This window comes from Alexandromys fortis, unplaced genomic scaffold (genome assembly GCF_014885135.2).
Source record: "Alexandromys fortis isolate MF-2015 unplaced genomic scaffold, M_Fortis_MF-2015_v1.1 scaffold_263, whole genome shotgun sequence".
NCBI classification, from domain to species: domain Eukaryota; kingdom Metazoa; phylum Chordata; class Mammalia; order Rodentia; family Cricetidae; genus Alexandromys; species Alexandromys fortis.
In genome coordinates this window covers 765,065-792,159 of record NW_026068165.1, presented here as the reverse complement: position 1 = coordinate 792,159, position 27,095 = coordinate 765,065, and the positions used below count along the sequence as shown (strand labels likewise).

The window sequence follows — 27,095 nt, the reverse complement described above, 5'->3', positions numbered from 1 at the left end:
CTGAGCTGCGTTTCCAGTTCCAACGAGCCACCACGAGTCTAAGTGGTTGCTGAAACTTCCCCAGGGGGCAATGATTAGAAGAATCGGAGTGTGCACGGTCAGACAACTCACACCCTTTGGAACTACCACAAATCTCGAGGTGGTCAGAGATCCCAAGGCACAGGAGACCAGGCTCTGCTCAGAAACCATCAACTCCACCAATGGCCTTTGGGATCTCTTTCAAAAACAACTACAAAGATCAAAGTGTTACGCATGACTGTCCTCAAATGTCCCCTCCCTGGTGCAGAAGGGAGAGGCTGTTCCCGTTTTCTGTCTGGAAAAACTGAGCCTTAAAGCAGTTAAGCCGATGCCCCAAGGCTTGTCCGTCAACACTGAAACTAGAGTTAGAACACAACTCTCCTGTTCTCTGAGGCACGCTCTTCCTTTAAAGATTTATTTGTTTTTATTATTTTTAAAGTGTGTGTGCACACGCGTGCACGTGAGTGCAGGTGTCCTGGGAGGCCAGAAGCACTGGACTCTCCTGGAGCTGGAGTTACAATTGCGTGCTACCCAATGCAGGCGCTGGGTCCTCTGCAAGTACAGCCACGGAGACACTCACCACTCCGCGTCCCTGAGGTGCGCTCTTTCCTTTACACTGGATGGCTTCCTTTGAGAAGCTAGGCCAGGGCTGGGGCTACAGCTCAGTTGATGAAGTGCTTGCCTAGCCTGCACAAAGCTGTGAGCTGAATTCCTGACACAGTGGCTCACCTGTGATTTTAGCTAGCGCTCAGGAGATGGAGGCAGGAGGATGGAAGTTTAAAGTCATTCTCAGATACAACACTGAGTTTAAGGCCAGCCACCCTGGGCTCCAGAAGACTTTGTCTCAAACAATATAAAACAAAGCAAAGCAAAATAAATAAGTAAGCAAATAAATAATTAAATACATTAAAAAAATTTTTTCTTGCCAAGCGGTGCTGGCACATGCCTATAATCCCAGCACTCAGGAGGCAGAGGCAGGCAGAGCTCTGTGAGTTTGAGGCCAACCTGGTCTACAAGAGCTAGTTCCAGGACAGGCTCCAAAGCTACAGAGAAACCCTGTCTCAAAAAAACCAAAAATAAATAAATAAAATAATAAAAAAATAATTTTTTTTTTAGAAAAACCCTTGTAAGAGAGGGTTTCTCTTTTCTTCTCTCTATTTCTCTCTCTCTCTCTCTCTCTCTCTCTCTCTCTCTCTCTCTCTCTCTCTCTCTCTTTTTGTTGTTGTTGTTTTTTTTTCTTTTCCCCCGAGACAGGGTTTCTCTCTGGTTTTGGAGCCTGTCCTGGAACTAGCTCTTGTAGACCAGGCTGGTCTCGAACTCACAGAGATCTGCCTGCCTCTGCCTCCCCAGTGCTGGGATAAAGGCGTGCGCCACCACCGCCCGGCCTGGTTTTTGTTTTTTTAACACAGAGTTTCTCTGTAGCTTTGGAGCCTGTCCTGGAATTTGCTTTGTAGACCAAGCTGGCCTCAGACTCACAGAGATCCGTCTGCCTCTGCCTCCTGAGTGCTGGGATAAAGGCGAGCGCCACGACCACCCAGCACTCGGTATTTGTTTTCCGAAAGCTAGGAGCCAAACAGTAGATGGACTTTACTCTTTGCCCAAAGCTCCCACATCACATGACTCTCTGCTTTCCCACTCGCCACCCCTCAAAGCTCCTCCTCCCCACGCCAGCAGGCAAGCAACTGTCTCCTTAGAGAAACTGGGTGAATTTAGGCAGAGCCTGCCTGAGACACCCTGCCAGGTACTGCTATAGGTAGTATATGGAAAGAGAAGATAGCAATCCAATATAAACTTGGCTCAAAGACCTCAAATGGGAAGGAAAATGGTTTAAAGCAACATGAATACATTGGGCCTGCTGGTACACACCTGTAATCCATCATTTGGGAGAGACTGAGGCAAGAGTATTGCCATGAGTCTAGGTCAGCCTGGACAATATAGTGATTACTAGGACTACAAAGCAAGCCTTGTCCATACACGCGCGCACACACACACACACACACACACACGCACGCACGCACGCACGTGCACACACACGCACACACGTGCGCTCGTGTACACACACATCAGCACACCCCTGAGTTTCCAACACTTGAAAGGCTGAGACAAAAGAAGTGCTATGAGTCTGGGGGCCAGCCTGAGCTACATAGCAAGACCTTGATTCAAAACCAAAGCAAAATCACAATGCCACACAGTGATGGAGTGAAGTGACCTTCTGTTTGTGTTTTAACAGATAAAGTTTGTCTGAAGATCAGAGTGCAGAGCTAAGCCACTAGGGGCCAGGGAGTAACAGCACACACCTCTGGTCCCAGAATTCTGGTGACAGAGGCAGAGGGATGTCTGTTAGTTCAAGGCTACCCTGGACCTTTGGAGACTGAACCTGTCTAAAAGATGAACAAAGCTCACACAAAGGAGACCCCAGCACTTGGACTCACATGCCTTTAATCCCAGCAGTAGGGAGGTGGAGACAGGACTGGTAAGGCTGGGCAGAGAGAGGAATATAAATTGGGAGGAGACAGGAGCTCAGTGCAGTCTGAGCAACAGTCTGAGGCTGCAGTCTAGGCCGTCAGCCTGAGGACAGGCTTGGTAGAGACAAGAACTCTAGTGGCTGCCGCTCTGCTTCTCTGATCCTTCACTTTCACCCCGATAGCTGACTCCGAGTTTTTATTAAGACCAATTAGAATTCATTGCTGCAATGGAGAGAGATGCGCGTAGTGTATTATTGTTCATCTCAGTGAATTGCAGTGCAACTAGAATACAGAGCAGCAACTAGAAAGAGCCAGTCTCCCCACCTCCTCCCCGCTAAGAAGGAAGTACTTCTGTAAGGGATGAATATCAGTCCTGTGATCTCAGGGTGAAAGAGAGGAACCCTCCCCCCACGCTACGGACTAAAGCCTGGTCTTCGGACATGCCAGGCAAGCCTCCCTGGCCCCCCGTCATGTATGGAGTGTGTTGTGTATGGTGAGTGTGTGTGTGTCAGAGAGAGACAGAGAGAGAGAGAGAGAGAGAGAGAGAGAGAGAGAGAGAGAGAGAGAGAGAGAGAGAGAGAGAGGCCGCGGTGAGCCTATGTGGGTCAGAGGGATAGCCAGTAGGAGCTGGCTCCCTTTCCACCATGTGGGTCTCAGGCATCAAACTTCGACAGTAAGCATTTTTACCCACAGAGGCATCTCACGGGCCCTCTCACCGTGTTCTGAATTACTTGCCAACATAACCAAAGCCCTCCACGGCACTGACTTCCTCCCACCTGTGAGCAGGAACAGCTGACAGTGGTATCCTTTCGAGAGAGAACTCCCTACTGACTCCTAATAAGGGGCAGTGAGGTCAGTCCAGGTCTGACTTCCTAGGGCAGGTCCACCCTACCATTCCTGTTCCCCAAATACTCGATGGCTCTAACTATTTAGGAAAAACAATATGGGAAAACAAAATTTTCTCCATGGAATAACAAACTTGACATTGTTGTTCTTGTTTGGTTTTCGAGACAGGATTTCTCTGTGTAGCCCTGGCTGTCCTGGAACTCGCTCTGTAGACCAGGCTGGTCTCAAACCCAGGGATCCTTCTGCTTCTGAGTTAGGATTAAATGCAACCACCTGGCTGGTTTTTTGGTGGTCTTTCGTTAAACTTTTGAGATAAGGTTTTGTGTACCCTCGGCTGGCCTGGAGGCTTGAAGTCTTAATCCCCCCCCTCACCTCCTAAATGCTGGTGTTACATACAGGCTGTGTGTCACCAGGTCCTATTTGTTTGTTTGTTTACAGATGAGGTTCACTCTATAGCCACGGCTATCCCAGGACTCACTATGAAGACTAGGCTGGCCTCAAACATATCCCAATTCTGGGATTTTACAGGCATGAACCACTTTGTCCTGCAATGGACTAGCTTTAATAGGCTGAAATAGTAAGGTTATCTTCAATGAGCAAATCTGCCAGAGAATCCAGTTTAAAGGAATGATATCAAAATTTGGGGATTTGAATCACACTCCTTGTGGTCTAACGGGCAGAAAAGCAGCTGGAAGGACCAGGAAGGCAGGCAGGTGGGATGGCCACAGGCTATACTTTGGGTTATTTCTTCCAAAGGGCAGCAGGGAGATGTGGAGGCTTTTCTGTGGTTCCCCTTGGGACCTGAGTTTGCGGTGGAGTTTGGTAGCTCTCAACAAGTTCAAACCAAGTTTCCAGAGTCTTGAGTAGACCAGACATACAGCATTGTCCTCCCCTGTGTGTGCCTCCCCAACAGAATGAACTGTGAGCAAAGACAGGCTGAAGCTAGCTCTGCTTCCCACGGGGGCTCCACAGAACCGGGCTGGAGCGGAACAGGACAGAGATAAAAGTAGACAAATGTATTGTGTTGTTGGCTGCACACAGGAAATATCACTGCACACACCCCTTTCCAGGCTGAGCAAAGCCAGCTTCAACAGGCTCTTCCTGTGTGTTTATGTATAAACCAGTAAAGAAGTTCCGAGTCGGGATCCAAGCGCTTTAGGAGCAGGCCAGCAGGGGCAAAGTCCCAGGTCATGCTAGGAATAGCCAGTCTTTAAAATAAGAAGCAGAGGGTGTAAAAACACCACCAGGGCAGGGGGACTTGTCACCCACTGTCTCCTTTTAGATCTCAGATGGCTGCATCTTGCCTCTCATTCCTTCTGCTTCCCTATCCTCGCCATGGAGACTGCAGAAGAGAGAGCTCAGGTTTACTGGAAGGAACGGAATCTTCCCACTGTAACTCCCCCCCAATCCATATCTCATTTCGGAATTTAAGAAACGAAGGAAAAAGGCCAAACTAGTTACTTTAAATCACAGGGTAGGGGCTGGAGAGATGGCTCAGTGGTTAAGAGCATTGCCTGCTCTTCCAAAGGTCCTGAGTTCAATTCCCAGCAACCACATGGTGGCTCACAACCATCTGTAATGAGGTCTGGTGCCCTCTTCTGGCCTGCAGGCACACATGCCAGATAGAATATTGTATATATAATAAAAAATAAATAAAAAAAAATCACAGGGTAAAGGGCACAAGACATGACGCTTTTGAGTCTTGTGGCTATGCCTCTGAGTATCCAGCCTCTATGTTTATGGAACAACCCTTTAGGGTCACTACTGTTCAGCTGTAAGCCTGGAGGGGTAGAGAAAGTAGAGCAGGGGAACTCAATGTGAGCTTGATTAGTTCTTATTTCTTTTTTTTTTTATAAATCACAAACAAATAATTTTTTAAAAATATTTATTTATTTATTTATTTATTTTGTATACAATATTCTGTCTGTGTGTATGTCTGCAGGCCAGAAGAGGGCATCAGACCTCTTTACAGATGGTTGTGAGCCACCATGTGGTTGCTGGGAATTGAACTCAGGACCTTTGGAAGAGCAGGCAATGCTCTTAACCACTGAGCCATCTCTCCAGCCCTCTTATTTATTTATTTTTTGTTTTCAAGACAGAGTCCTTTGTTTGCTTGTTTGTTTCTTTTGGTTTTTCAAGACAGGGTTTCTCTGTGAAGCAGCCCTGGCTGTCCTGGAACCTACTCTTGTCAACCAGGCTGGCCTCAAACTTAGAGGGATCTGTCTGCCTCTGCCTCCCAAGTGCTGGGATTAAAGGTGTGTGCCACCACTGCCCAATGGCAGAATCCTTTTTAATTCTTATTTATGTGTGTGGTGAATGTGCATGTGTGCTCTCTTGGGCATGGGCATGTGTGCTCTCTTGGGCATGGGAATGTGTGTTTGCTTGGGCATGGGCATGTGTGCTTGTTTGGACATGGGCATGTGTGCTCGCTTGGGCATGAGCATGTGTGCTCACTTAGGCATGTATGTACGCTTGGGCATGGGCATGTGTGCTTGCTTGGGTAGGCCGAGGACAACTTTGGCTGTCATTCCTATTTATCTGTGCATGTGTGTGTGTGTGTGTGTTGTGGGGGCACATGTAGAGGTCAGAGGACAACTTGAAGGAGTTGGCCCATTCCTTCTTCTATGCAGGATCCCTAAAAGTGAAATGATGTTGGCTTGACAGCAAGTGCCTTCACCCCTTGATTCAGCTGTACCCTGATTTTTGAGACAGTGCCTCTCGTTGATCTGGAGCTGGGCAAGAAGTTAGGGTAGCTGGCCAATGAGCCTCGGGAATCCTCTTGTCCCTGTCTCCCAGTGGTGGGGTTAGGACTGAGCCATCTCACCTGGTGATTTGTTTATTCTAAATTTTTTAAAACATAGATCCTAGGGGTTTGAATGCAAGTACTCACTCCAGTCCCAAGTAAGCCTCTTAAGAATATGTTATGTTCTAGGGGCTGGAGAGATGGCTCAGTGATCAAGAGCACAGGCTACTCTTCCACAGGACCTAGGTTTGATTCCCAGCACTCAGCTGACTCCGCTTCCAGGGGACCTGCTGCCCTCTTCTGGATTATTCAGGCACTGCATGCACACACCACACAGACATGCAGGCAAAACACCCGTAAGATAAAATAAATAAATTCATTTTTAAAAAGACCATTTTTTATTTTAAATTATATATATGAGGGGCTGGAGAGATGGGTAAGCAGAAACCTGAGTGTCTAGCACCCATATCAGACAGATCCCAGCCACCTGCAACCACAATTCCAGGAAACCCAACTCGTCTGGCCTTCGCACATGCCTGCACTCACATGCATATACCACACCCTCACACAATTCAGAAAAACATGTATGTGTCTACTTATGTGTCAGTGCCTGAGACCAGAGGTGTTATATCCCCCTGCAGCTGGAGTGACAGGTGGCTGTTAACTCTCTCTGTGGGTGCTGGGACCTAAACTTAGGTCATCAGGAAGAGCTGACAGAGCTCAGAACAGCTAAGTCATCTCTCCAGCCCTGAGACTATCTTTACAGTTTTTCATCTTTTTATTTTAAAATTTTTTGTTTTGTGTGTATGTGCACGGGCATTTCTGCCACAGCACAAGAGGGGATGCTGTAAGCTGACTCCTAAGAGTCAGTTTTCTCCTCCTACCATGTAGGCTCCAGGGCTTGAACTCAGGGCGTCAGGCTTAGCGGCAAACACTTCTACCTGCTGAGCCGGCTTGCAGGTGTCCCCTGATAGAATTCTGCCACGTCCACAGCAGTGACTGCCGTGTAGTGACAAAATGCCTCTGCGCTGGCTTTCGCCTGCTGAAGGATTGGGGTTAGAGCTTCCTGGAGCGAAGCCCCAGGTGGTCCCCTGGCAATCAGTGGTCAAGATAGGACCTGATGCCTTAGGCAGATCTCGTATCTGGAAATGGCCTTGAGAGCGAGCCCTCCTGGCACCCTGCATGATCTTTCTCTGTATTTCTTATCTTTCCTGTTTTCAGCTGACTGCTCACCAAGAAATCAAAGTATGTCCTTGGCTCGGCCCCACCGTTCTTTAAGCAGTCCTTGAGGAACTGAAGCATGCCCCACGCCACATGAGCCTTGGAAACTTTATTAATAATAAAACAGAAGAATAAAAGACTATATAGACAAAAGCTAGACCCAGGACTCTGAGAACTAGTCCCCCACGGTAGAATATGGTTAGTGGTGTGAGACAGAATTCTAAGAGACAAAACTAAAAGTCCTTGCCAACACCTTGAGCACGTAGAAGGAGTTCTATTTTGATTATGCTTAGCCTTGATTTATGTCTGGAACCCTGAATGGGGTGATGCAGTGAGCCTGCCAAGTTCTTTGATCTGTTTTGTACATAAACTGAAGCTTTGCAGAAGTAAAATTGCAGCAGATTTTCACTACCAGTGTGTCTGTCTGTCATTCCCTTGCGTCGTATCCTGGCTATCCTATCCTTCACCCTGTTCTCCCGTGGATAGTGGTCTCCAAGAGGGACGGTCCGCGGCAGGTGGCGCTCGGAACAGGGACGTGAAGGATAGGTAAGCTTTTCCCCCTTCTCTTTTTCTTTCCAATAGTCAGGAACGACTCTCACCAGGACGCTGCAGGTTCGCCGGTAAAGGATCACCGGTTAAGTGTGAGTAATCTAAGTATAAGGGAACCATGGGGCAACATATGACTAAGAGCGATAAAATGATGGTAATTATGCTGCGGCGACAGTTAGCCAAAGCAGGATTTCAGGTCGCAGAAGACGACATGGTAACTTTTACCAAGTTCCTGAAAAAGGTCAGCCCTTGGTTCACGGAGGAAGGGACCTTATCGCTAGATGAATGGAAGCGTGTGGGTAAGGAAATGAGGCGCTATGTGCGTGAGAATGGGGAAAAAACTTTACCTACCTATGCTTATCAAATATGGTTTCAGATCCGAGAACTGCTGTCGGAAATTTCCCCCTTTGAAGGCTTGTGTCGTGACACTGCCTCTGAAACGGGAGCTGCTTCTCCTATCTATAGTGAAGTTGGGGAAGAGGAGGGGGACGTGGAAGAAAAGAGACCATTAAAACCTTCTGCTCCCCCCTTCGCCTCATCTCATCAGCCCTTAGCAAGGAATGATCTTGATGGCGACTGGGGTCTGGATGATCAGCAGGAGGAAACAGAATGGGAGGATGATTTTAGAGACCACACTGATCCTCCAGTAAGGGCAGCAATTGGGAATATCACAAAAGGAAAACCTGTTCCAAAGCCACGCAGCCGCCCCCTACCTCCTGTAGGTTTTCAGGGAGCGCTGGCTGAGGCACGTAAAACAGGTGATACTTCCTTGGGGATATTTCCTGTTACAGAAATTGGAGATAACGATGAGCCCATATGGGAGCCTATGCCCCTTAAAACTCTTAAAGAATTGCAAAGTGCTGTTAAAAGTCTGGGGCCTTCTGCCCCCTATACCTTACAGGTTTTGGATATGGTCGCAAGCCTTTGGCTCACTCCTCATGACTGGATGCAAACTGCCAAAGCCACATTAAGTCCAGGAGATTACATTCTCTGGCGTACTGAATATGAAGATAAATGTAAAGATTCTATAGTTCAATCTATAAAGAAGAGAGGCCCTAAGCCAACAATGTCCATGTTGATGGGCACAGATGACTATGCTCTTCCCCAAGATCAGGTAAAAATCCCACGTGATATATTGACAATAATAACTGGTAATGCCGTTTTGGCATGGCGCAAGCTCCCACCTCCCGGAACCAAGGGTGGAGCATTGGCTAGCATTAGGCAAAAGAATGAAGAATCCTATCAGGACTTTATTTCCAGGTTAGAGGAGGCAGTCACCAGAATGCTGCCTCCTTCGGAAGGAACAGATATGCTATTGAAACAATTAGCATGGGAAAATGCCAATGCTCTTTGTCAAGATCTTATTCGACCTCTAAGACAGACAGGGACATTAAGTGATTATATCAAAGCATGTATGGATGCCTCACCAGCGGTCGTTCAAGGAATGGCCTATGCAGCTGCAATGAAAGGACAAAGATTTAGCGCCTATGTAAAAAAGACATATGGAGGGGGTGCAAAAGGCATCACCACTCCTACTTGTTATAATTGTGGAAAACCTGGGCACATTCAAAGGGATTGCAAGAAATCCAAAAGCTCAGGACGAAAAAGTTTACCGGGCATATGTCCTCGGTGCAAAAAGGGAAAACATTGGAGTAATGAGTGTAACTCAAAATATCATAAAGATGGTTCACCTCTCACTAAAGAAGGAGAGGAAGAACCTAAAGAGTCAAAAAACTAGAACAGGGGTGTTCTCCTAACCCGACACCCAAGGGAGAAGAAGGTTCTCCGTCCCAGGGCATGTTAAACCCTGAGGCATCAGAATTCACTATTCATGATTTGCCTAGAGCTACTCCAGGAAGTGCTGGACTAGATCTAGCAAGCTCAGAGGACTTGCTCCTCTCCAAATGGGATGGAGTGGCCTTAGTTCCTACTAAGGTTTCTGGGACACTCCTCCCTCAGACAGTGGGACTAATCATAGGGCGAAGCTCTAACTACCAGAAGAACTTTGAGGTTCTTCCAGGAATAATTGATGCAGATACCCAAAATGACATTAAAGTGATGCTTCGGCCCTTGGCTGAAACTATACAAATACACAAAGGACAACGTATAGCACAGTTATTGCTATTACCATACATTAATTTACCCAATAAAATATTAAAAGAACAAAGAGGTGAAGGGCAGTTTGGATCTACTGAAGGGATCTTCTGGGTTAAGGAACTCAATGAGAGACCATTTAAAACTATTAAAATAAATGGTAAAAAGATAAGGGGTCTCATGGATACTGGGGCTGACAGGACATGTATTTCTAGCAGGGACTGGCCAAACTCTTGGCCGATACATAAGACGGGATCATCTTTGCTTGGATTGGGATCAGCCTCAGGAGTTATGCAAAGTTCCATGATTCTTAAGTGGGAAGATGAAGGAAAAACAGGACATATCCAACCATATGTTTTACCCTCCTTACCATTCACACTCTGGGGGAGAGATTTGCTGGATTCCATGAATGTTAAACTGGTTACTTCAGATAACCTTAATGAGCAGTATTTTACATAGGGGCCACTGCGGAAAAATTATATGCAGATAAAATAGAATGGCTGACTCAAGAGCCGGTTTGGGTGAGTCAGTGGCCCCTAACAGAAGAAAAAATACAGGCTCTTGAGCAGCTGGTGCAAGAACAACTAAACAAGGGTCATATAGTAGAATCCAACAGTCCCTGGAATACTCCTGTATTTGTTATAAAGAAAAAGTCGGGAAAATGGAGATTGTTACAGGATCTCCGAGCCGTAAATGCAGTCATGAAGGATATGGGGCCCTTGCAACCTGGGCTTCCATCACCAGTAGCCATACCTCAAGAATGGAAGATTATTATTATAGATTTGCAGGATTGCTTTTTTACCATTTCCTTGCATCCTGAAGATAGTGAACGTTTTGCCTTTAGTGTACCTTCAGTGAATTTTAGGCAGCCTTTTAAAAGATATCAATGGGTCACCTTGCCTCAAGGGATGAAGAATTCTCCAACATTGTGTCAGAAATTCGTAGCTCAGGCCCTGCAGGAGGTCAGGCAGGAATTTAAGGAAGCCTATATAATGCATTACATGGATGATATCCTTCTGGCTCATCCAGAACAAAGGACAGTTGAAAAAATTTTAACACAAGCCATTTATAAATTAACCCAGTATGGACTTGTTATTGCCCCTGATAAAGTTCAGCGTGACAGACCATTGAGCTACTTAGGACAAACTATAGGCACTAATTATATTAGTTCACAAAAATTGTCAATTCGAAGAGATAAATTGAAAACATTAAATGATTTTCAAAGGCTGTTAGGAGATATCAATTGGCTAAGACCTTATTTAAAAATTACCACTGGGACTTTAAGCCCTCTTTATTCTATACTTCATGGGGACGCAAATCCTAAGTCGCCTAGGCAATTAACCCAAGAAGCATTAAATGCATTACATATTGTTGAGGAAGCCATTGCCTGTGCCAGGGTTCACCAAATAAATTATCAAGATAGATGGGGCCTGCTGGTGTTTCCAACCGCTTATACTCCCACTGCCTGTTTGTGGCAACACGGAGTATTGGAATGGTTACATTTACCACATACTCAGGCAAAAATGTTGGCTGACTTTCCTTATTTGTGCTCCCTTTTAATTATAAAAGGTAGAATTAGATCTAGAGAACTATTTGGACGAGAGCCACATTTTATAATAACTCCTTATAAGAAGGCTCAAGTAGACTTATTATTACAAAATAATGAAGATTGGATTTTGGCTTTACAAAATTATACAGGTCAGATAGAATATCACTACCCCAAACATCCTCTCATAGAATTTGCTAAGACCGTGGAAATTGTGTTTCCTATCTGGTATTCATCAGAACCTCTAGATCAAGCGATATTAATCTTCACAGATGGTTCTTCCACTGGAAGGGCTGCAGTTTATACATATCATCATGGCTCATACTGGGAAGAAGGAGAGCAGACTTCTGCCCAGCAGACTGAAATAAGAGCAGTAATTTTAGCCTTCATGACATTTCAGCAGCCTTTTAATTTATACACAGATTCTAAATATGTAGTTAATTTGTTTCCAGCATTGGAAACTGCCCTTTTGTCAGGGAAATCACCTATATTACCTTTGTTACAAAGATTACAAATGCTTGTACACCAAAGGAAAGAGAAGTTTTTCATAGGCCACATACGTGGTCATTCAGGTCTTCCAGGCCCTCTAGCACAGGGAAATACTATGGCTGATTTATTAACTCGGTCTCAAGGTGTCTTTTCAATGCAAGAAGCACAAGAGAGTCATGCCTTACATCATCAGAATGCAAAGGCTTTGAAACAAATGTTTCATATTACCAGAGAACAAGCTAGGCAAATAGTAAAGCAATGCCAGCATTGCCCAGTTGCCTACCATCCCTTAAAAATGGGAGTGAACCCTAGAGGTTTAAAGGCTAATGTTATTTGGCAAATGGATGTGACTCATGTTCCATCCTTTGGAAAATTGTGTTATGTCCATGTGGTCATAGACACTTATTCTCATTTCATACATGCTTCAGCCCGAACAGGGGAAGCTGTAAAAGATGTGATTCAGCATCTTATTCAGAGTTTTCAAGTAATGGGTATTCCCTCACAGATCAAGACAGATAATGGGCCAGCATATACTGCCAAAGCATTTGAGCAGTTTTGTATGCAGTGGCATATTCAACATGTCACAGGAATCCCTTACAATCCACAAGGACAAGGGATTATTGAAAGGGCCCATCAAACCTTGAAGATGCAAATACAGAGGCTACAGCAAGCCAACAAGTATTATACTCCTCATCATGTGTTGTCACACAGTTTATTTACATTAAATCATTTAAATATAAATGATCAACAAAATAGTGCTGCAATAAGGCACTGGAACAAGGATAGAAGACAATCTCCATTGCCACTAGTAATGTGGAAAGATCTCCTTTCCGGCCTCTGGAAGGGGCCGGATGTTCTAATCACCTCGGGACGAGGGTATGCTTGTGTGTTTCCACAGAATGCCGACTCCCCCATCTGGATCCCAGATCGCCTCATCCGACCTGCTGTTGCAAAGCAGAAGAAGGAAAAGACGGTGGCGGAAGCAGAAAAAGCAGCTCCAGCAGCAAATGAAGAAAATGAAACTAAGCCGGCCCACGGCAGAAATAACATGGACGAAGATTCGTCATCTGACACGAGAAGCGAAACAGCTGCTCACTGAACAAGGAAAATCCCTGACAGCGTCTATGTATTTCCTCGCCTTTTTGGCCATTATCTCTGCTCCCCAAAGGGTGGAGGGAGTTTCCTACTGGGCGTATGTCCCGAATCCCCCTATCTTGCAACCCGTGGGGTGGTTAGATCCTGAGCCTTTGAAAGTGTTAACCAATGATTCAGTGAGAATGGGTGGTGCTCAGGATTCTGACGCACGAACTGGTTTGTCCTCTCTTATAACCTTTGAGGGAAGGGCAGACTCGCTTCCGATCTGCATTTCGCTTCAAGGGAGAGTGCCTTCGGGTTGCCTGAGTACACGCTACAGTACTTTTCTCACTGACGGGCCAGACAAAGAGAATGCAGGTAGGAGATGGATGTGGGAGATTCAGATGCAGACCTTGGGAAATCCTAATTATCATGACAACTTTACGAAAGTTCATGATCTACCTATAGATCCCTGTATAGGAAAATATAGAGACAAGAATCAATTTTGGGACTCTTCTTTGTCTAAGTTTCCTACATGGCTAGCTTGTGGCTTTTCGGATTCTGCGATGTGGGTTAGGCCTGTTGATTATGATTATGAGATATGGGACTATTCAAATTCTAATTCAGGGGTTAAAAGGAGCAATGGCAAAGGACTTTATGAAGATTACATTGATACCCATAAAGACAAGTACCACAATTATGCGTGGACTGGATTAGGAGAGCCACTTAGGCGATGGTTTTCTCCAGGATTTGTAGAACCCTACTGGTTTGCAAAACATGAAAATAAGACAAGGAAACATACTGATCTTTTTAGACTGGTTGCTGCAGCCAATATGTTTCTGGAAAAGAAGCCCAATCATACAAAATCTGAACCTGTCGGACTGAAAGCCTGTATAGCATATCCTAATGCATTGCTGTTAGCTCAGGCAACTTTTGTGAATATTTCTCAGGAAGGGAAGTCGTATAAAATAGTTTGTCATTCCTGTAAATTGACCAATTGTATAACATCGGCAGAACAAAAAGAGTTAGGTACTATGATCATTGTTAGACGCCCTCCTTTTGTGATGTTGCCTGTAGATTTGGGGAATGATCCCTGGTATGATAATTCTGCTATGCAGGTTTTAAACACTCTAAATGAGTTGATTAGGCCAAAGCGATTTGTAGCAGTATTAATTTTGGGAATTACAACATTAATTTCTATATTAACCACCTTTGCTATGGCTACTACAGCCCTGGTGCAGGAAATTCATACTGCCCATTATGTGAATGCTTTGAATAAAAATATTACTTCAGCATTATTAGAACAAGAAGCTATAGATAAGAAGTTGGAAGCAAAATTAAATGTGCTAGAGGAAGTAGTGCTCGTTCTTGGTCAGGACATTGCTAATTTAAAAACAACTCTATCAACACGTTGTCACGATGATTTTAAATCAATCTGTGTCACACCACTACCTTATAACACTTCACAGCCATGGGATAAAGTTAAGGCTCACCTACAGGGATTGTGGCGGGATAACGATATTACTCATGATCTAGCCGCATTACAAAAGGATATTTCTGCTATGAGTCAATCTCATTTACAATTAGGGGGACTGCAAGATTTGGCTTCGCAATTGGAACGTGGACTTAAGAGCCTTAATCCCTTAGATTGGGTGCAGTACTTTGTATTCATTGGAGTAATTATACTCTTGATAGTATTGGTCATCTTTTTATTCCCCTGTCTCTTAAAGTGCTTATTTTCTTCATTACAGGCAGTGAAACAGGAGGTGTTCGAGCTTCATTTTAAAAATAAAAAAGGGAGACTTGCCACGTCCACAGCAGTGACTGCCGTGTAGTGACAAAATGCCTCTGCGCTGGCTTTCGCCTGCTGAAGGATTGGGGTTAGAGCTTCCTGGAGCGAAGCCCCAGGTGGTCCCCTGGCAATCAGTGGTCAAGATAGGACCTGATGCCTTAGGCAGATCTCGTATCTGGAAATGGCCTTGAGAGCGAGCCCTCCTGGCACCCTGCATGATCTTTCTCTGTATTTCTTATCTTTCCTGTTTTCAGCTGACCGCTCACCAAGAAATCAAAGTATGTCCTTGGCTCGGCCCCACCGTTCTTTAAGCAGTCCTTGAGGAACTGAAGCATGCCCCACGCCACATGAGCCTTGGAAACTTTATTAATAATAAAACAGAAGAATAAAAGACTATATAGACAAAAGCTAGACCCAGGACTCTGAGAACTAGTCCCCCACGGTAGAATATGGTTAGTGGTGTGAGACAGAATTCTAAGAGACAAAACTAAAAGTCCTTGCCAACACCTTGAGCACGTAGAAGGAGTTCTATTTTGATTATGCTTAGCCTTGATTTATGTCTGGAACCCTGAATGGGGTGATGCAGTGAGCCTGCCAAGTTCTTTGATCTGTTTTGTACATAAACTGAAGCTTTGCAGAAGTAAAATTGCAGCAGATTTTCACTACCAGTGTGTCTGTCTGTCATTCCCTTGCGTCGTATCCTGACTATCCTATCCTACACCCTGGTCTCCCGTGGGTGGTGGTCTCCTAGAGGGACGGTCCGCGGCAGAATTCTCTCTTTTTTTTTTAAATTACAGTAAGATTTTTTTCAATTATTATTTTATGTGTATGTGTTTTTTGAATACATGTACGTCTGTGCACCACACATGTGCCTGGTGTCCAAGGAGGGCAGAAGATGGTGTCAGATCTCCTGGAACTGAAGTTACAGAAGATGAGCCACACAACATCAGAGCTGGGAATTGAACCCCGGTTCTTTGGAGGAGCAGCCTGTGCTGTTAAGCGCAGAGCCATCTCTCTTAGCTCCTAAATTACGTTGTTCTTATTTTTACTTTTGTGACTGTATATGAGTACGTGTGGAGGTCGGAAGACAACTGGCGGAGTTGGTTTTCTCATTCCACTGTGCAGGCTCCAGGACAGAACGCAAGTCGTCAGGCTTGGCAGCATGTGCTTTGACCTGCGGAGCCGTCTCACCTGCTCAACAGAGTCTTGATATGGAGTCCAACCTAGTCTGGGATTTACAGCCTACACTGGCCTGTAAATCACAGCAATTGTCCTGCCTCAGCCTCCTGAGTATTCGGATGGGTTATAGCTGTGTGTCAGTAGGCTGGCATTGATTTGTGCTACAAAGATTTCGCAAGTAGGTGGCTGGAATCACATAGATGCCTTGATTGGAGCAGGGTGGTAGAGCTTAGAAAAGGTGGAAAACGTCGTCTTCAGTGCGTGCTGCTCCGAAGAGCTCACTGTAGCTTGGGCCAGAAAAGACGTTTCCAGGCTTCTTGGGTAATGAAGATTCTTGCTTGGGGTAAGCTACTTTGGTAAGCCTCTTTACTTCCTGAACCAGGCCCAAGGCAGAGGCCTCCAGAGCTTAGAGATGGGAACAGAGCTGAAAGTTGATCCCTAATCTTTTGGAGACCAAACCAAGCCCAAAGCCACTTATCTGGTTAACAAGTAGCAGAAATGGAGCAGAGGTTTCTGCCGTGGCGTTTAATCTTGTCCCAGCTGGAAAGCTTGGGGAGCTCTGTTTTGTTTCTCAGTATGTGTGAATGTATGCGCATTCACATTCCTGCGGGTGCATGCGTGTGAGTACCGTGCGCATGGAGCCCAGAGTGTTGTTGGGTGTCTTTCTTTCTCCCCCATATGTGTACTGGGTCAGGGTCTCTCAGTCAAACTCAGAGCTCTCTAATTTAGCCAATGTGTGAGCCAATTTGTCCTGGGGTTCCCACGTCTGTGTCGTGTGCTGGACTATGCGTGAGCTGCCTCTGCTGGCGTTTCTGTGGCAACTGGAGAGCGGAACTTCAGTCTCACACTTAGCCGGTGGACGGTTTTTAGGTCTCTGATCAGGGACTTAAATCCTTGAACTGGAAACACAAGATTTATAAAGAATAATCCCCCTTAGTCTTCTTGTGTCTTTTCAGAAACTGTGGGCTCGAGAACAATGACAAACCGGTACTCACTGGATCTTCTTATGCTAACATCAGCACCAGCCAGCGTAAGGTGGGTGCCGACGAGTACCGACAAGGTCTGTCTTTCCTAGGGACCAGGTTCACGTCCATCTCACACGTTCTTAGATGTTTTCGTCTGGCAAACTTTGACCCTGTCTCTCCGTTTCCAGGACAAAGTCTACGATGCTTCTGAGAAGAAGGGGCAAATCAACAGCCTGGCACTCAAAGCCAGCAGAGTCTCCAGCCGGCAGAAGCATAAGACCCATAGGGAAAGGGAGGCTCCCCAGCCTCTGACACCGTATTTGTTATACAGGCAAAATGAATGAATCGAGGCTAGATGCACCTGCCAACAAGGCTAATCCTTCGTTAGCGTCCTTAGCGAGCAGCATGGATGTGCACACCCACACACTGTATGTAAAGAGGGAGTGGAAGTAAGGCAGATAAACTGTATGACACTTTGAGAGAGAAGAATTCTTTTGTGGATTGTGGGTGGGACATGGGGGGCGGGGAAACATGGGGTAAGTTTCTCCCATGCTGAAAAGAAAGTATAAGTTCACAGATTTCAAACTAAGAGGAAATAAGAAGAAAAATTCAGTTGCAAACACAACAACAGTGGACTCTTTGGACCAGCATGTATCAGGGATTTCTGTCTGGTATTGCCACCGAAGACAGTATTTTCTGTATCCCCCAATTTCCTGCCACCCTACCCTAGTCCAGACTTCTACATAATTTCAAATACCTGAAAGAGATAATCTTTGGCTTCAAAAGTGATGAGTTTGGAAAAAAGGTCACGTCTTGAAATATGCATTACTCTTAATTTTCTGAGATGAAGGGGGTTGCTTAGAAGCTGCGTTTGAACTCACTGCCCTCAGACATCAGCGTGTTTGTGGCACCAATTTCTATTGACAGGGGCAAGATGAAGTTCTGAAGCTGCTCGCACAAAGGCAGCTCTGATCACCCTATGAGTTCACTGCAGAAGCTCCAGAGAGGCCTCCCCTGCTTCTTCTGGAAAACTCAGTTTCTCCTAGGACAATTTTGGTTTGAGGCGCCCATCCTCTTCCTATTCTTTGTTTGTTTGTGACATGGTTTGTCTGTGAAACAGTCCTGGCTGTCCTGGAACTTTGTAAACCAGGCCTTGAACTCCCAGAGATCCGCCTGCCTCTGCTTCCCGAGTGCTGGGATTAAAGGCGTGCACCACCACTGCCCAGCTGGGCTTTGAGATTTCGAAAGCCCATGCCAAACCCAGTTTTTCTCTTTCTGCCTGTGGATTTGGATGCAGTTCTCAGCTGCTGCTCCAGGGTTTGCCCGCATGCCGCTATGCTTCCCGCCACGATAGTAGACTAAACCTCAGAAACCCAGTGAAGACCCTAGTTAGGTGCTTTTCTCTTGCAGAAGTTGCCTTGGCCATGGCGTCTTTTCACAGCGGTAGAACAGTGACTAAGGCAGGGTGTTTTCCTGATGGATGTCGGTACACCAAGTACATGCCTACTGCCTGAAAAGGCCTGGAGAGAGCATCAGTACTCCCGGAACTGGAATTACAACCTGTTACCAGCCACCACGTGGGTGCTAAGAATTGAGCCTATGTTTCTAGAAGAGCAGCAGGTGCGCTCAACCGCGGAGCCATCTCTCCAGCTTCCACCCTATTTTTTGGGACAGAGTCTCTCACTGAACCTGGAGGTTAGGCTGGCTGGCTAATAAACCCACGAATCCACCTGTCTCTGGTCTGTGCCCCGCCCGCACAATGAGATTACAGAGGTGTGTTGTGACTTTGGTGTTTACACGGATGCTGGAGATTCAAACTCAGGTCCTTGGGCTTACAGGGCAAACACAGGGCAAACAGGTGTGTGTGTGTATCAGAGCATGTGTGTGTGTCAAAGCACGTGTATATAACAGCACGTGTGTATCACAGCATGTGTGTGTCAGAGCACATGTCTATATCACAGCATGTGTGTGGGTCACAGCACATGTGTGTATCACAGCATGGATCTGGAGATTAGAGGACAACTTTCAGGGTTGGCTCTACCTTCTACCCTGTGAGTCCCGGGGATTGAACTCGAGCTAGGTCATGAAAGCTTGGTAATAGCAGCCGGGTGGTGGTGCACACCTTTAATCCCAGCACTTGGGAGGCAGAGGCAGCAGATCTGAGTTCGAGGCCAGCCTGGTCTACAAAGCAGCCACCAGGATAGCCAGGGCTACACAGAGAAACCCTGTTTTCAAAAAAAGCTAAAACACCAAAAATCAAGCAAAGAAAAAAGTTTGGTTGCCAGTCATTAATTCTCTTCATACTGGCTCATCTGGAAATTCTGTCTTGAAACCAAAAAAAGGTTTTCTTTCTTTTTTTTTTTTTTTTTTTTTTTTTTTACCAGAATTTAAGCTTCCCGGAGATTAAAGAACTGTTCGGGCTGCTGTGTGCAACAGTGCAGAGCCGTGTCTCAGTCCCTACCACTCCTGAGAAAAACGCGTGTGCCGAGAGAAGGGGGGCAAAACTTTGCAGGCACTAGTTGGCGATCCTCCAAACCTTCCTAGAAGCACTTGGAAGATTCTCAAGCTCGGATGAGCAGGTGGGGTACCTTATTTCTTATCAAAAAGTCCACATTCCGTGGGGCGGTGGTGACACACGCCTTTAATCCCAGCGCTAGGGAGGCAGAGGCAGGCGGATTTCTGTGAGTTCGAGGCCAGCCTGGTCTACAGAGCTAGTTCCAGGACAGGAACCAAAGCAACAGAGAAACCCTGTCTCGAGCCCCCTCCCTGTTGTTCCTTTGGAAACTACAGCTCCCAGACTCCTCCTGGATACGAATACCTGCGCACTCGGGCGTGCACAGGTGCAGGTCGTTTCTCCCAGATAACCTTGCGCTTCCCATTAAAAAGCGAGCTTCCACGAGGTCTCGCTCTCTCTGGCCCTTTTTACCCTTGTGTGTCTCATACACCCATCCCTTATCGTGTCCCCCTCCCCCCCATTAAAGTGCACCCACGTGGGAGCCGCGTGTCTCGTCTATCCTGTGTTCGTCTACACACCTCACCCGCCTTTTAAAAGAATAATACTCCCCCCGTAAAAAAAGTCCACATTCCATTGAGTGTTCCACTTATCCCACGAAAGGGCTACTAGTCATGATTTAAATAAGACAAATAGCAAGACTCACATGCTGAGGGCCTGTAATCCCAACACTTGGGAAATGGAGGCATAAGGCTCAGAAGTTCAAAACCATCCTTAGCTATAGCAAAAATGAAGCCTTCTTAGAAAATATGAGATCCTGGCCTAAAACCCAACAGCTGAGCATGGTGGCACTTGCCTTTAATTCCTGCAATCAGGAGGCAGAGGCAGATGAATGGATCTCTGTGAGTTTAAGGCTCGCCTGGTCTACAGCATGAGTTTCCGGACAGTGAGGGCTATATAGTGAGACTGTCTCAAACAAATCAACCAGCCAAAGCCCCAACCAGCCGATTAACCAACCAAATAAACAAAACCCCACAGAAAAACATCACAGCTGCAGCTGTAGCATTCAGAAGCCAAGGTAGGGGAATCACCACAAGTTCCGGGGTTAGAGGCCATCATGAGTTTCATGCTTCAGGCCCAGCCCGGGTTACATGAGACCCTGTCTCAAAAAATCAACCACAGTTCACTTGCCTTGAGAGCCTGGAGACATCACTTCAATCCCTGGAACTCACATAAAGATGGGAAGAGAGAACTAGCTTCAAAGTTGTCCTGGCGCTGGCACACAGTTGTACACACACACACACACACACAGAGACACACACAGACACGCTACTTCACCAACCAACCAACCAACCAACCTAGCAAACCACTAAACAACTCTAGCAGATAAAGGGTAAAAAGCCGAGATAGATCTGTATGAGGATGGTTTTAATATTTAGAAAGAGGCATTTTGCCACCCGTTTATGTAGCTCCCATCCAGAGGTTGGGAAGCCATACCATAGGGCTTCGTCTGTGGATTTTTTTTCCTTCCCAGCCTTGTTTCTCAGGTTCCCTATGCTTCTCACCCAAACAGTAGGACAGACAGGCTCCATTCTGTTGTTTCTCCCCCTGTCACGGCCTCCAGGAGATAGTCCTAGGCAGGCCTTGGCCTTTTCCTCCAACATTCTCAATGAAGCCCCCGGGCACCTTGCTTTTTCTGGTTCTCGGTCGCTTTGTTTTGTCCCTCTGGTCCCTCTGTTCCATCCCCTCAGAACCCAGCCCGCCCCTCCCCCAGGCTGCGACTCCCCCCTCGACTCCAAGCTAAAGCCCCGCCCCGAAGGCCAGGCCCCGCCCCCGCCCCTCGCGGGCCCCGCCCCTCACTCACCTGAGGCGTCTCCGCGCGCGCGCAGGCTGTTGGGGGTTGGGGGAGAAGGGCGGTGTCGGGTGGGAAGAGGGGTGGCGAGTCCCCCACTCTGGCCCAGGTGGCCCAGCGCGGGGGGGATGGGGTCACTGAGGCGGCGGCAGCCAGGCCGAAGCCGGGATCTGGGCGCTCAGGGGTGGCGGCTCCATCTCCATCAGGGGCTTCACCTGAGGAGGGACCGGCCCCCCCACAGAGCCCCCTTTCTTACGGCCATTCCCCCCCTCCGGAATAACTTCCGGTCCCACTACCAGGCGACAGGCGACTGGGCCAAACACCGAGCGCCCCCAAGCCAGGGAGACTGCTGAGGGAAAAAAAAGGGAGAGGAGCTAGGGGAGAATAGCCGAGCGCCGAAAGATTTAAGTCCAAAAGGCCCTGCCGTGCAGAGGTTAAGCCAAAGCTATCTCTTCATCTGCATCTAATTTGCAAACTAGGTGCACACGGGAGCCCCATGTGCCCCGGCACGTCCGCTCCTCGTTCCAAGGTTTGCCCCTGCCCTCCCCAAGATAATATTGATTTCAACCTCTTGGCATTATTTGTCAATCCTGCTGGGAGAGCAGGAACCTTCGAAACGGTTTGAGGGTACCAAACATTTGAAAACAATCGCACCTCTCTTCGGAGGTATCGCCAGGTCAACCAGCTAGGTTGAGACCCGCTCCTTCATTTCCAGAGACTGCACTCAAGAGGTCCCAGGCATAATCTTAAACAGGCACTTTATTGGTGTATTTTCTCAAAGTAGAGCCCTAAGGGGGAACCCCTGGCATCCCACAGGCAGCAGAAGATAGGAAAGTGCGCTTGTTCCACATTCCCACACACTTGGCTGGGGAGGCCTCAGAAGCCAAGGTGCCGTTGGGTGAGAAAACATGTCTTCAGAACTGCTGTTACCTCCAGAGTCTCCAACAGCTCTCTCTCCTGGCACAGGGTCAGAGGCCAGGAGCGCGTGTGCTTGGGCACAGCTTAAGACACAGCAAACACAGGGTTGTGACCCAAGAGGCGGAAGGAAATGTTTTTCTATGACGACGATTAAAGATGGGTTAGAAAGAAGTTTAGGTGGTTCTCTGGGTACAGGTGGCTCTGCTCGATGCTTTCATGGGACGACACGGACACGGACACGGTGCCAGGCATTGCTGAGGACGCCTCTCAGGTTCCAGATGGGGGCCACAGTGTCTGGCTGCACGTTGTAACTGTCATCCACAGCTTTACAAACAACCTCCAATTCCTTCTGCTCTGCCGGCACCTGAGCTGTCAAATGCCATATTCGCCAAGCCCAGGCCTTCCGGGGACACTGCTTCTCTCCCTCTAGCTGGGCTTCCTGCCAGGTTAGTCCACCATCTATAGACACATCCACCCGAATCACGGCCCTGCCGCCGCCGCTCCACGCGTAACCCTTGATAGTCACCTCTCCCGATTCTACAGTTGCCCCGTCTTGAGGTTCTGTGATAGCTGACTGGACAGGCAGCTCCTGGATCGCTGGAGCTTGATCGAAGTCTACCGTGTCCCAGTCCACGGATGGGGAGAAGCCTTTGTAATCCCGCCGCTGCCAGTGGCTGTGGCTCTCCTCCGACTCCACACTTACCCTGCCGAGCCATTTGACCTGGCGGGCACCTACCACACCGGGAACCACCACCCGCACAGGGAAACCATGGTCACGAGGCAGAGGCTGACCGTTCATTTCATACGCCAGGAGGACCTCGGCTTCAGGATCCAAGGCCCGAGCCAGAGGGATAGAGGCTCCATAGGCAGTCCCAGTGGGGTCTGAGTCCAGTCCCTCAAAACAGACGTGGGCCTCAGTCTCACGGGGTCGGTGGCCAGCCTGGGCTAACACATCACAGAGTCGTGCCCCAGCCCAGCGTGCGGTGCTGATGGCTCCTGTCCGCCACTCCAGACCCTTCACCGCCTTAACCTTATTCATCTCCGCGCGCCGGTTGCCAGCACACTGCATAGTGACAGTGACCTCATGTTTGGGAAACTTATACAAATCATCCAAGGACAGGGACAGCGACTGACCTCCAGGAGCCCCTACTATATGCAAGCGATAGGTGTCTGGGTCCACATTAGGTACAGGCAGGTGGTTCCGCGTGAAGAAAATAGGGTTTGGTGTGATGTAGTTTTCTGTTAGCAGTTCAGGGGGAGGCTCTGCATTAAAGGGGCGCTGGCTATTAATCCTCAGGGCTGGATGACGGCTAGGATCATCGGCATAAGGGTCAGAGGCCTCCAAGGTGGGGGAAACATTATCTTCAGGGTTCAGTTCCCCAATCTTATACTCAGCCAGTAACTCCCGTACATGGGGCTGGTTGTGAGACGCATAGAGGGCCCAGAAAGGTTCTATGGGACCTCCAGCTGCTAGCATCAGTTTGGACGGGCCTCCTGGATGCAGGTCCACAAATTTTGTGACATCAAAGACCTCAGAGCCTAGAGTGACCCAGACTCCAGTTTCAAGGCTGTTGTGGGACCTCACTTCCTCTCTGGTATACACCCGGGGTGATTCCTGAGCAGCCTACAGACAGGGGTGGGAGAAGGCAAAAGGAAGAGACGTGAAATCACTCTAGGCCATTCTGACCCCCTCCACACCTGAGCCCGGGAAATGGAGGGAGCAGATAGTATCTCTGCAGTGTACGAAGTCAGAGCCCCTTTCCCGCTTACCCTGCAACGATGGTCATGGTAGGCCAGCGCTGCACCCAGACCTAGCAGGGCCCCCACCACTTTCCATCCCCGTGTTTGCGAGTTCTCATCAGGACAGGTGAGGCTGGGGTGCTGCGGTTTAAATGAATCATTCGTGGAGCACGCTGGGATGCAGAGCCTCGAGGGGGTTGGCTTGACTCTGGAAGAAAGAGATCTTTAGCCTCAGGAAAGTCCAGTGAAAACCAGTGAAAGTCTGCGGCTGCCTCTCCCTCCTTAGTCACTGGTTTTCAGTTGGGGTTTAGTTTCTTCCGGATGGGTAGGACCAGTGAATCACGGCTTTCTGGTTCCTTCAGGGTCATCTCTGTACTGCCTTATCTTCCAGATAAGATAAATATCTACCAGATAAGGTAACTAAAAGATAGGTTGGGTGATAGTGCTGGGCTGGGACAGCCTACCTGACAGCCCGCGGAAATCCCACCACCACCGTTCTGCACAGCCGCAGCAGCATCGTGGCAGACCTATAGGAAGAAGATTCTGGGTTTCAAAACAAGAAAATCCCTGTGAGGGGACATTTGGGAGACCCGAGAATCCGGGGTCCCAGTGGGTTCTGGGAGTAAACTTGGAGCACTTCAGGGCTAGTGGGGGTGGAATGGGGTGGGGAAAGTACACCGGTTTCTAGAACAATGCCCCAGGCCAATGCACCTAAGGACAGATGAAAGTTTGCCAATTATTAAAAAAAAAAAGGAAATGATACTGGGTATTGAACCCAAGGCCTTGAGAATGTTAGTTAGACAAGTGCCCTACCACTGAGCTTCTGTACTTCTAGCCCCCAGGTTGTGATTATTCTAAAGTGTGGCTGATGAAAACAGAGATGAGAGGCAGCAGGAACCTAAGGGGTGAAGGAGTTCAACTCTTTGAAGCAAACTGCCTTGGGGTTATACAACCAGGCCTTGTTAACTGGCTCCCCGGGCTACACAGCAGGCCTCTCTGAACTTGTATCATCTCTACCCAGAGGACCTGATATGAAGAGTAAACAAGTAATAACATTCATTCGCAGTTCTCTCCCTCCACCCCCTCTAAAATAAATACCCCGTCTAGGAACTGAACCCCAATGCAGCATCTCCACCCTAACCTGGTAGTGTCCGCAACGAACTGAGAGAAGCCAATGGCTAGGGTGTCAGGGGATGGGCTAGAGGAGGAAGTTAATTTTTCTGCTCTCTGTCCGGCAACAGTGTCTTCTTCACAGCCCAGTGCCTCTCTGACCCAGGAGGGTCAAAGAGGAGAGGGGTAGGAAGCTGTGGATTGCTGGGATGCTAGGGGTGGGGTTGTTACGGATGGGGAAGTCAGGAAGATGGCAATAGAAGCGAATTCTACTGCTCTTCATGTCTGGGTCCTGGGGACCTGTACTCTTTCTGCAACCCGATTTTACCAGCTCGGTCCGAGGCTTGGGAGCGGTGGCCTGCTAAATACTGAAATGCCACTCTTTGGTGTAAGCTCCTTACTTTCCGGAATACTTTAAGTGGGAGGGTGTGTCTGTCCAGAATTCGACCTGGAAGGTAGCCCTGCGACCCCAGGAGCACCCAGACAACATAAAAGGAGGTACTGGTCCTTTTGCTACTCCTAAGATTAGGAGCTTCACTGACCGTCTTGGTCCCACCGTTGCTCTCCCTCCTGTCTCTCCCGGTGGCAGGGTCCCCTTACCTGGCTCGGTGTCCGCAGCGGAACAATTTCACCCGCCCCATGCGGGGCAAGAGCTCCCCGCGCGGCTGGGCGGGGCGGGGCGGGGCCTGGCCGTGACGTGCACGGTTGTGCAGGCGTCCTCACGCCCCTCGCCCGCGCCGCAGCCATTGGCCCCTAGCTTCGCGGCTGCTCCTGAGAAGGATTGGCAGCTGTCACGGGGTCGCCGGTTACGGGGCGGGGCGGGGAGGGGGGGGCGGTGCGCCGCCGGCTCCTGGTTGGTGTAGGCCTCTCCCTCCTAGGGCAGTGAACACACAGATGACCAGAGCCGACCGCAGCTACGCAGGGCAATGAGAGACCTCACTGATGAAGGTGATGAAGGTCCCGAAGGCGACCGAGACGATGGGGACCAAAGCTAGTTTCCCCGGGAGGCCTCCAGGTCTGTGGGTATGTCCCTCGCCTCTGCAGTTGTTTAGCGTTGCAACTGTTGAGCCCTGCTTGTTTTAGGGCCAAGAATAACAGAAGAAATGACGCCTTAAAATGGTGACTCGAAGGCTCCCATAGTGAATTTCTGAAGTGCGAAACCAACAGCACTGAAAATCCGTCTTTTATTTATTTTGAGACAAGGTTTTTCTGTGCTCTTTGCTAGCGTGGAACTGATTTTGTAGACCAGGCTGGCCCAGAATTCTTGAGTGATGGGCTTAAAAGTGTGCACCACTATTCCCAATCCTTAAAACCATCTTTTAAATTTTTCAGTGTGTATTGGGGGGTGGGTGCAGGCGTGGTAGCGCACGCCTTTAATCCCAGCTCTCGGAGGCAGAGGCAGAAGGATCTCTGTGAGTTTGAGGCCAGCCTGGTCTACAGAGTGAGTTCAGGGACAGTCAAGGCTGTTACACAGAGAAACCCTATCTTGAAAAACCAAAAAACAAATACGCACTTTAACAAAAAAAATGACAGTTTAACGAAAGTATGAACATTATGGTCTTGTATATCAAAGTGAAGGACACTAATAGAAAAAATTCCTTTACTCTTAACCAGTTACTAGAGACTGAAAACTTGACGCTTAGCCCGTGCACCCGGTACAAACATTCTTAGACTGCCCTCTAGAGATCAGAGGTTGAGCTACAGACATCAATTTAAAGCAAACATTCCAGATTTTTTTCCTTTAGTTTTCCAAACAGGATTTTTGAGTGGAATCAGGGACCCAGAGCAGGGAGTGTACTTAAGAGGGGACATGATGGTGAAAAGGTGATATTGGCTCTAAAGTTTCTGGAACGGAAAGGTTCCAGCTTTTGTGAGGTCATCCTAACGGCTGCTCAAGTTTCAGCTGGTGTTGTAAGCTTTGGGAGGCTAAGGTCATCCTGGACGATGTACATACCAAGACCCTGTCAAACAAGTAAATGCTACTTGGTATAGTTTCTCCCCCCATCTACAAACGCCACCCAGTTTTACTTGATGAAGCTAGC

General features: G+C 47.9%; 2 protein-coding genes across 9 annotated transcripts in view; both read right to left on the bottom strand.

Annotated features, from left to right (window-relative positions):
- Positions 1-21,796, bottom strand: part of Ikzf4 (IKAROS family zinc finger 4) — a 45,772-nt gene extending 23,976 nt beyond the window's left edge. For 3 of the 7 annotated variants that reach the window (XM_050128070.1, XM_050128074.1, XM_050128071.1), the window contains exon 1: positions 21,298-21,790. The gene's annotated coding sequence lies outside the window, so the exon portion shown is untranslated. Of the gene's footprint in view, positions 1-21,297 lie in introns of all 7 variants that reach the window. The other 4 variants (XM_050128066.1, XM_050128067.1, XM_050128068.1 and 1 more) reach the window with 3 other exon arrangements.
- Positions 21,797-22,026: 230 nt separating this feature from the next.
- Suox (sulfite oxidase) lies at positions 22,027-25,803 on the bottom strand. 2 transcript variants are annotated; one of them, XM_050128062.1, is made up of 4 exons: positions 25,654-25,803; positions 24,408-24,470; positions 23,974-24,151; positions 22,027-23,827 (listed from the first exon to the last, which is right to left on the bottom strand). In XM_050128062.1, exons 1-4 carry the CDS (start codon positions 25,692-25,694, stop codon positions 22,418-22,420), a joined length of 1,692 nt encoding a protein of 563 aa, XP_049984019.1. In that variant the 5' UTR covers positions 25,695-25,803; the 3' UTR covers positions 22,027-22,417. The 2 variants fall into 2 exon arrangements, with proteins under 2 accessions (XP_049984019.1, XP_049984021.1); XM_050128064.1 differs by having other exon boundaries at positions 25,596-25,662.
- Between the last annotated feature and the right edge of the window lie 1,292 nt (positions 25,804-27,095).

Bases quoted from the DNA above. Each gene is read 5' to 3' on its own strand.
- Suox (XM_050128062.1), bottom strand. From the start codon at position 25,694: ATGGGGCGGGTGAAATTGTTCCGCTGCGGACACCGAGCCAG. The intron at 24,152-24,407 runs GTAGGCTGTCCC...TCTTTCTTCCAG, and splicing joins GGATTTCCGCGGGCTGTCAG to AGTCAAGCCAACCCCCTCGA. The intron at 23,828-23,973 runs GTAAGCGGGAAA...CCCTGTCTGTAG, and splicing joins ACCATGACCATCGTTGCAGG to GCTGCTCAGGAATCACCCCG.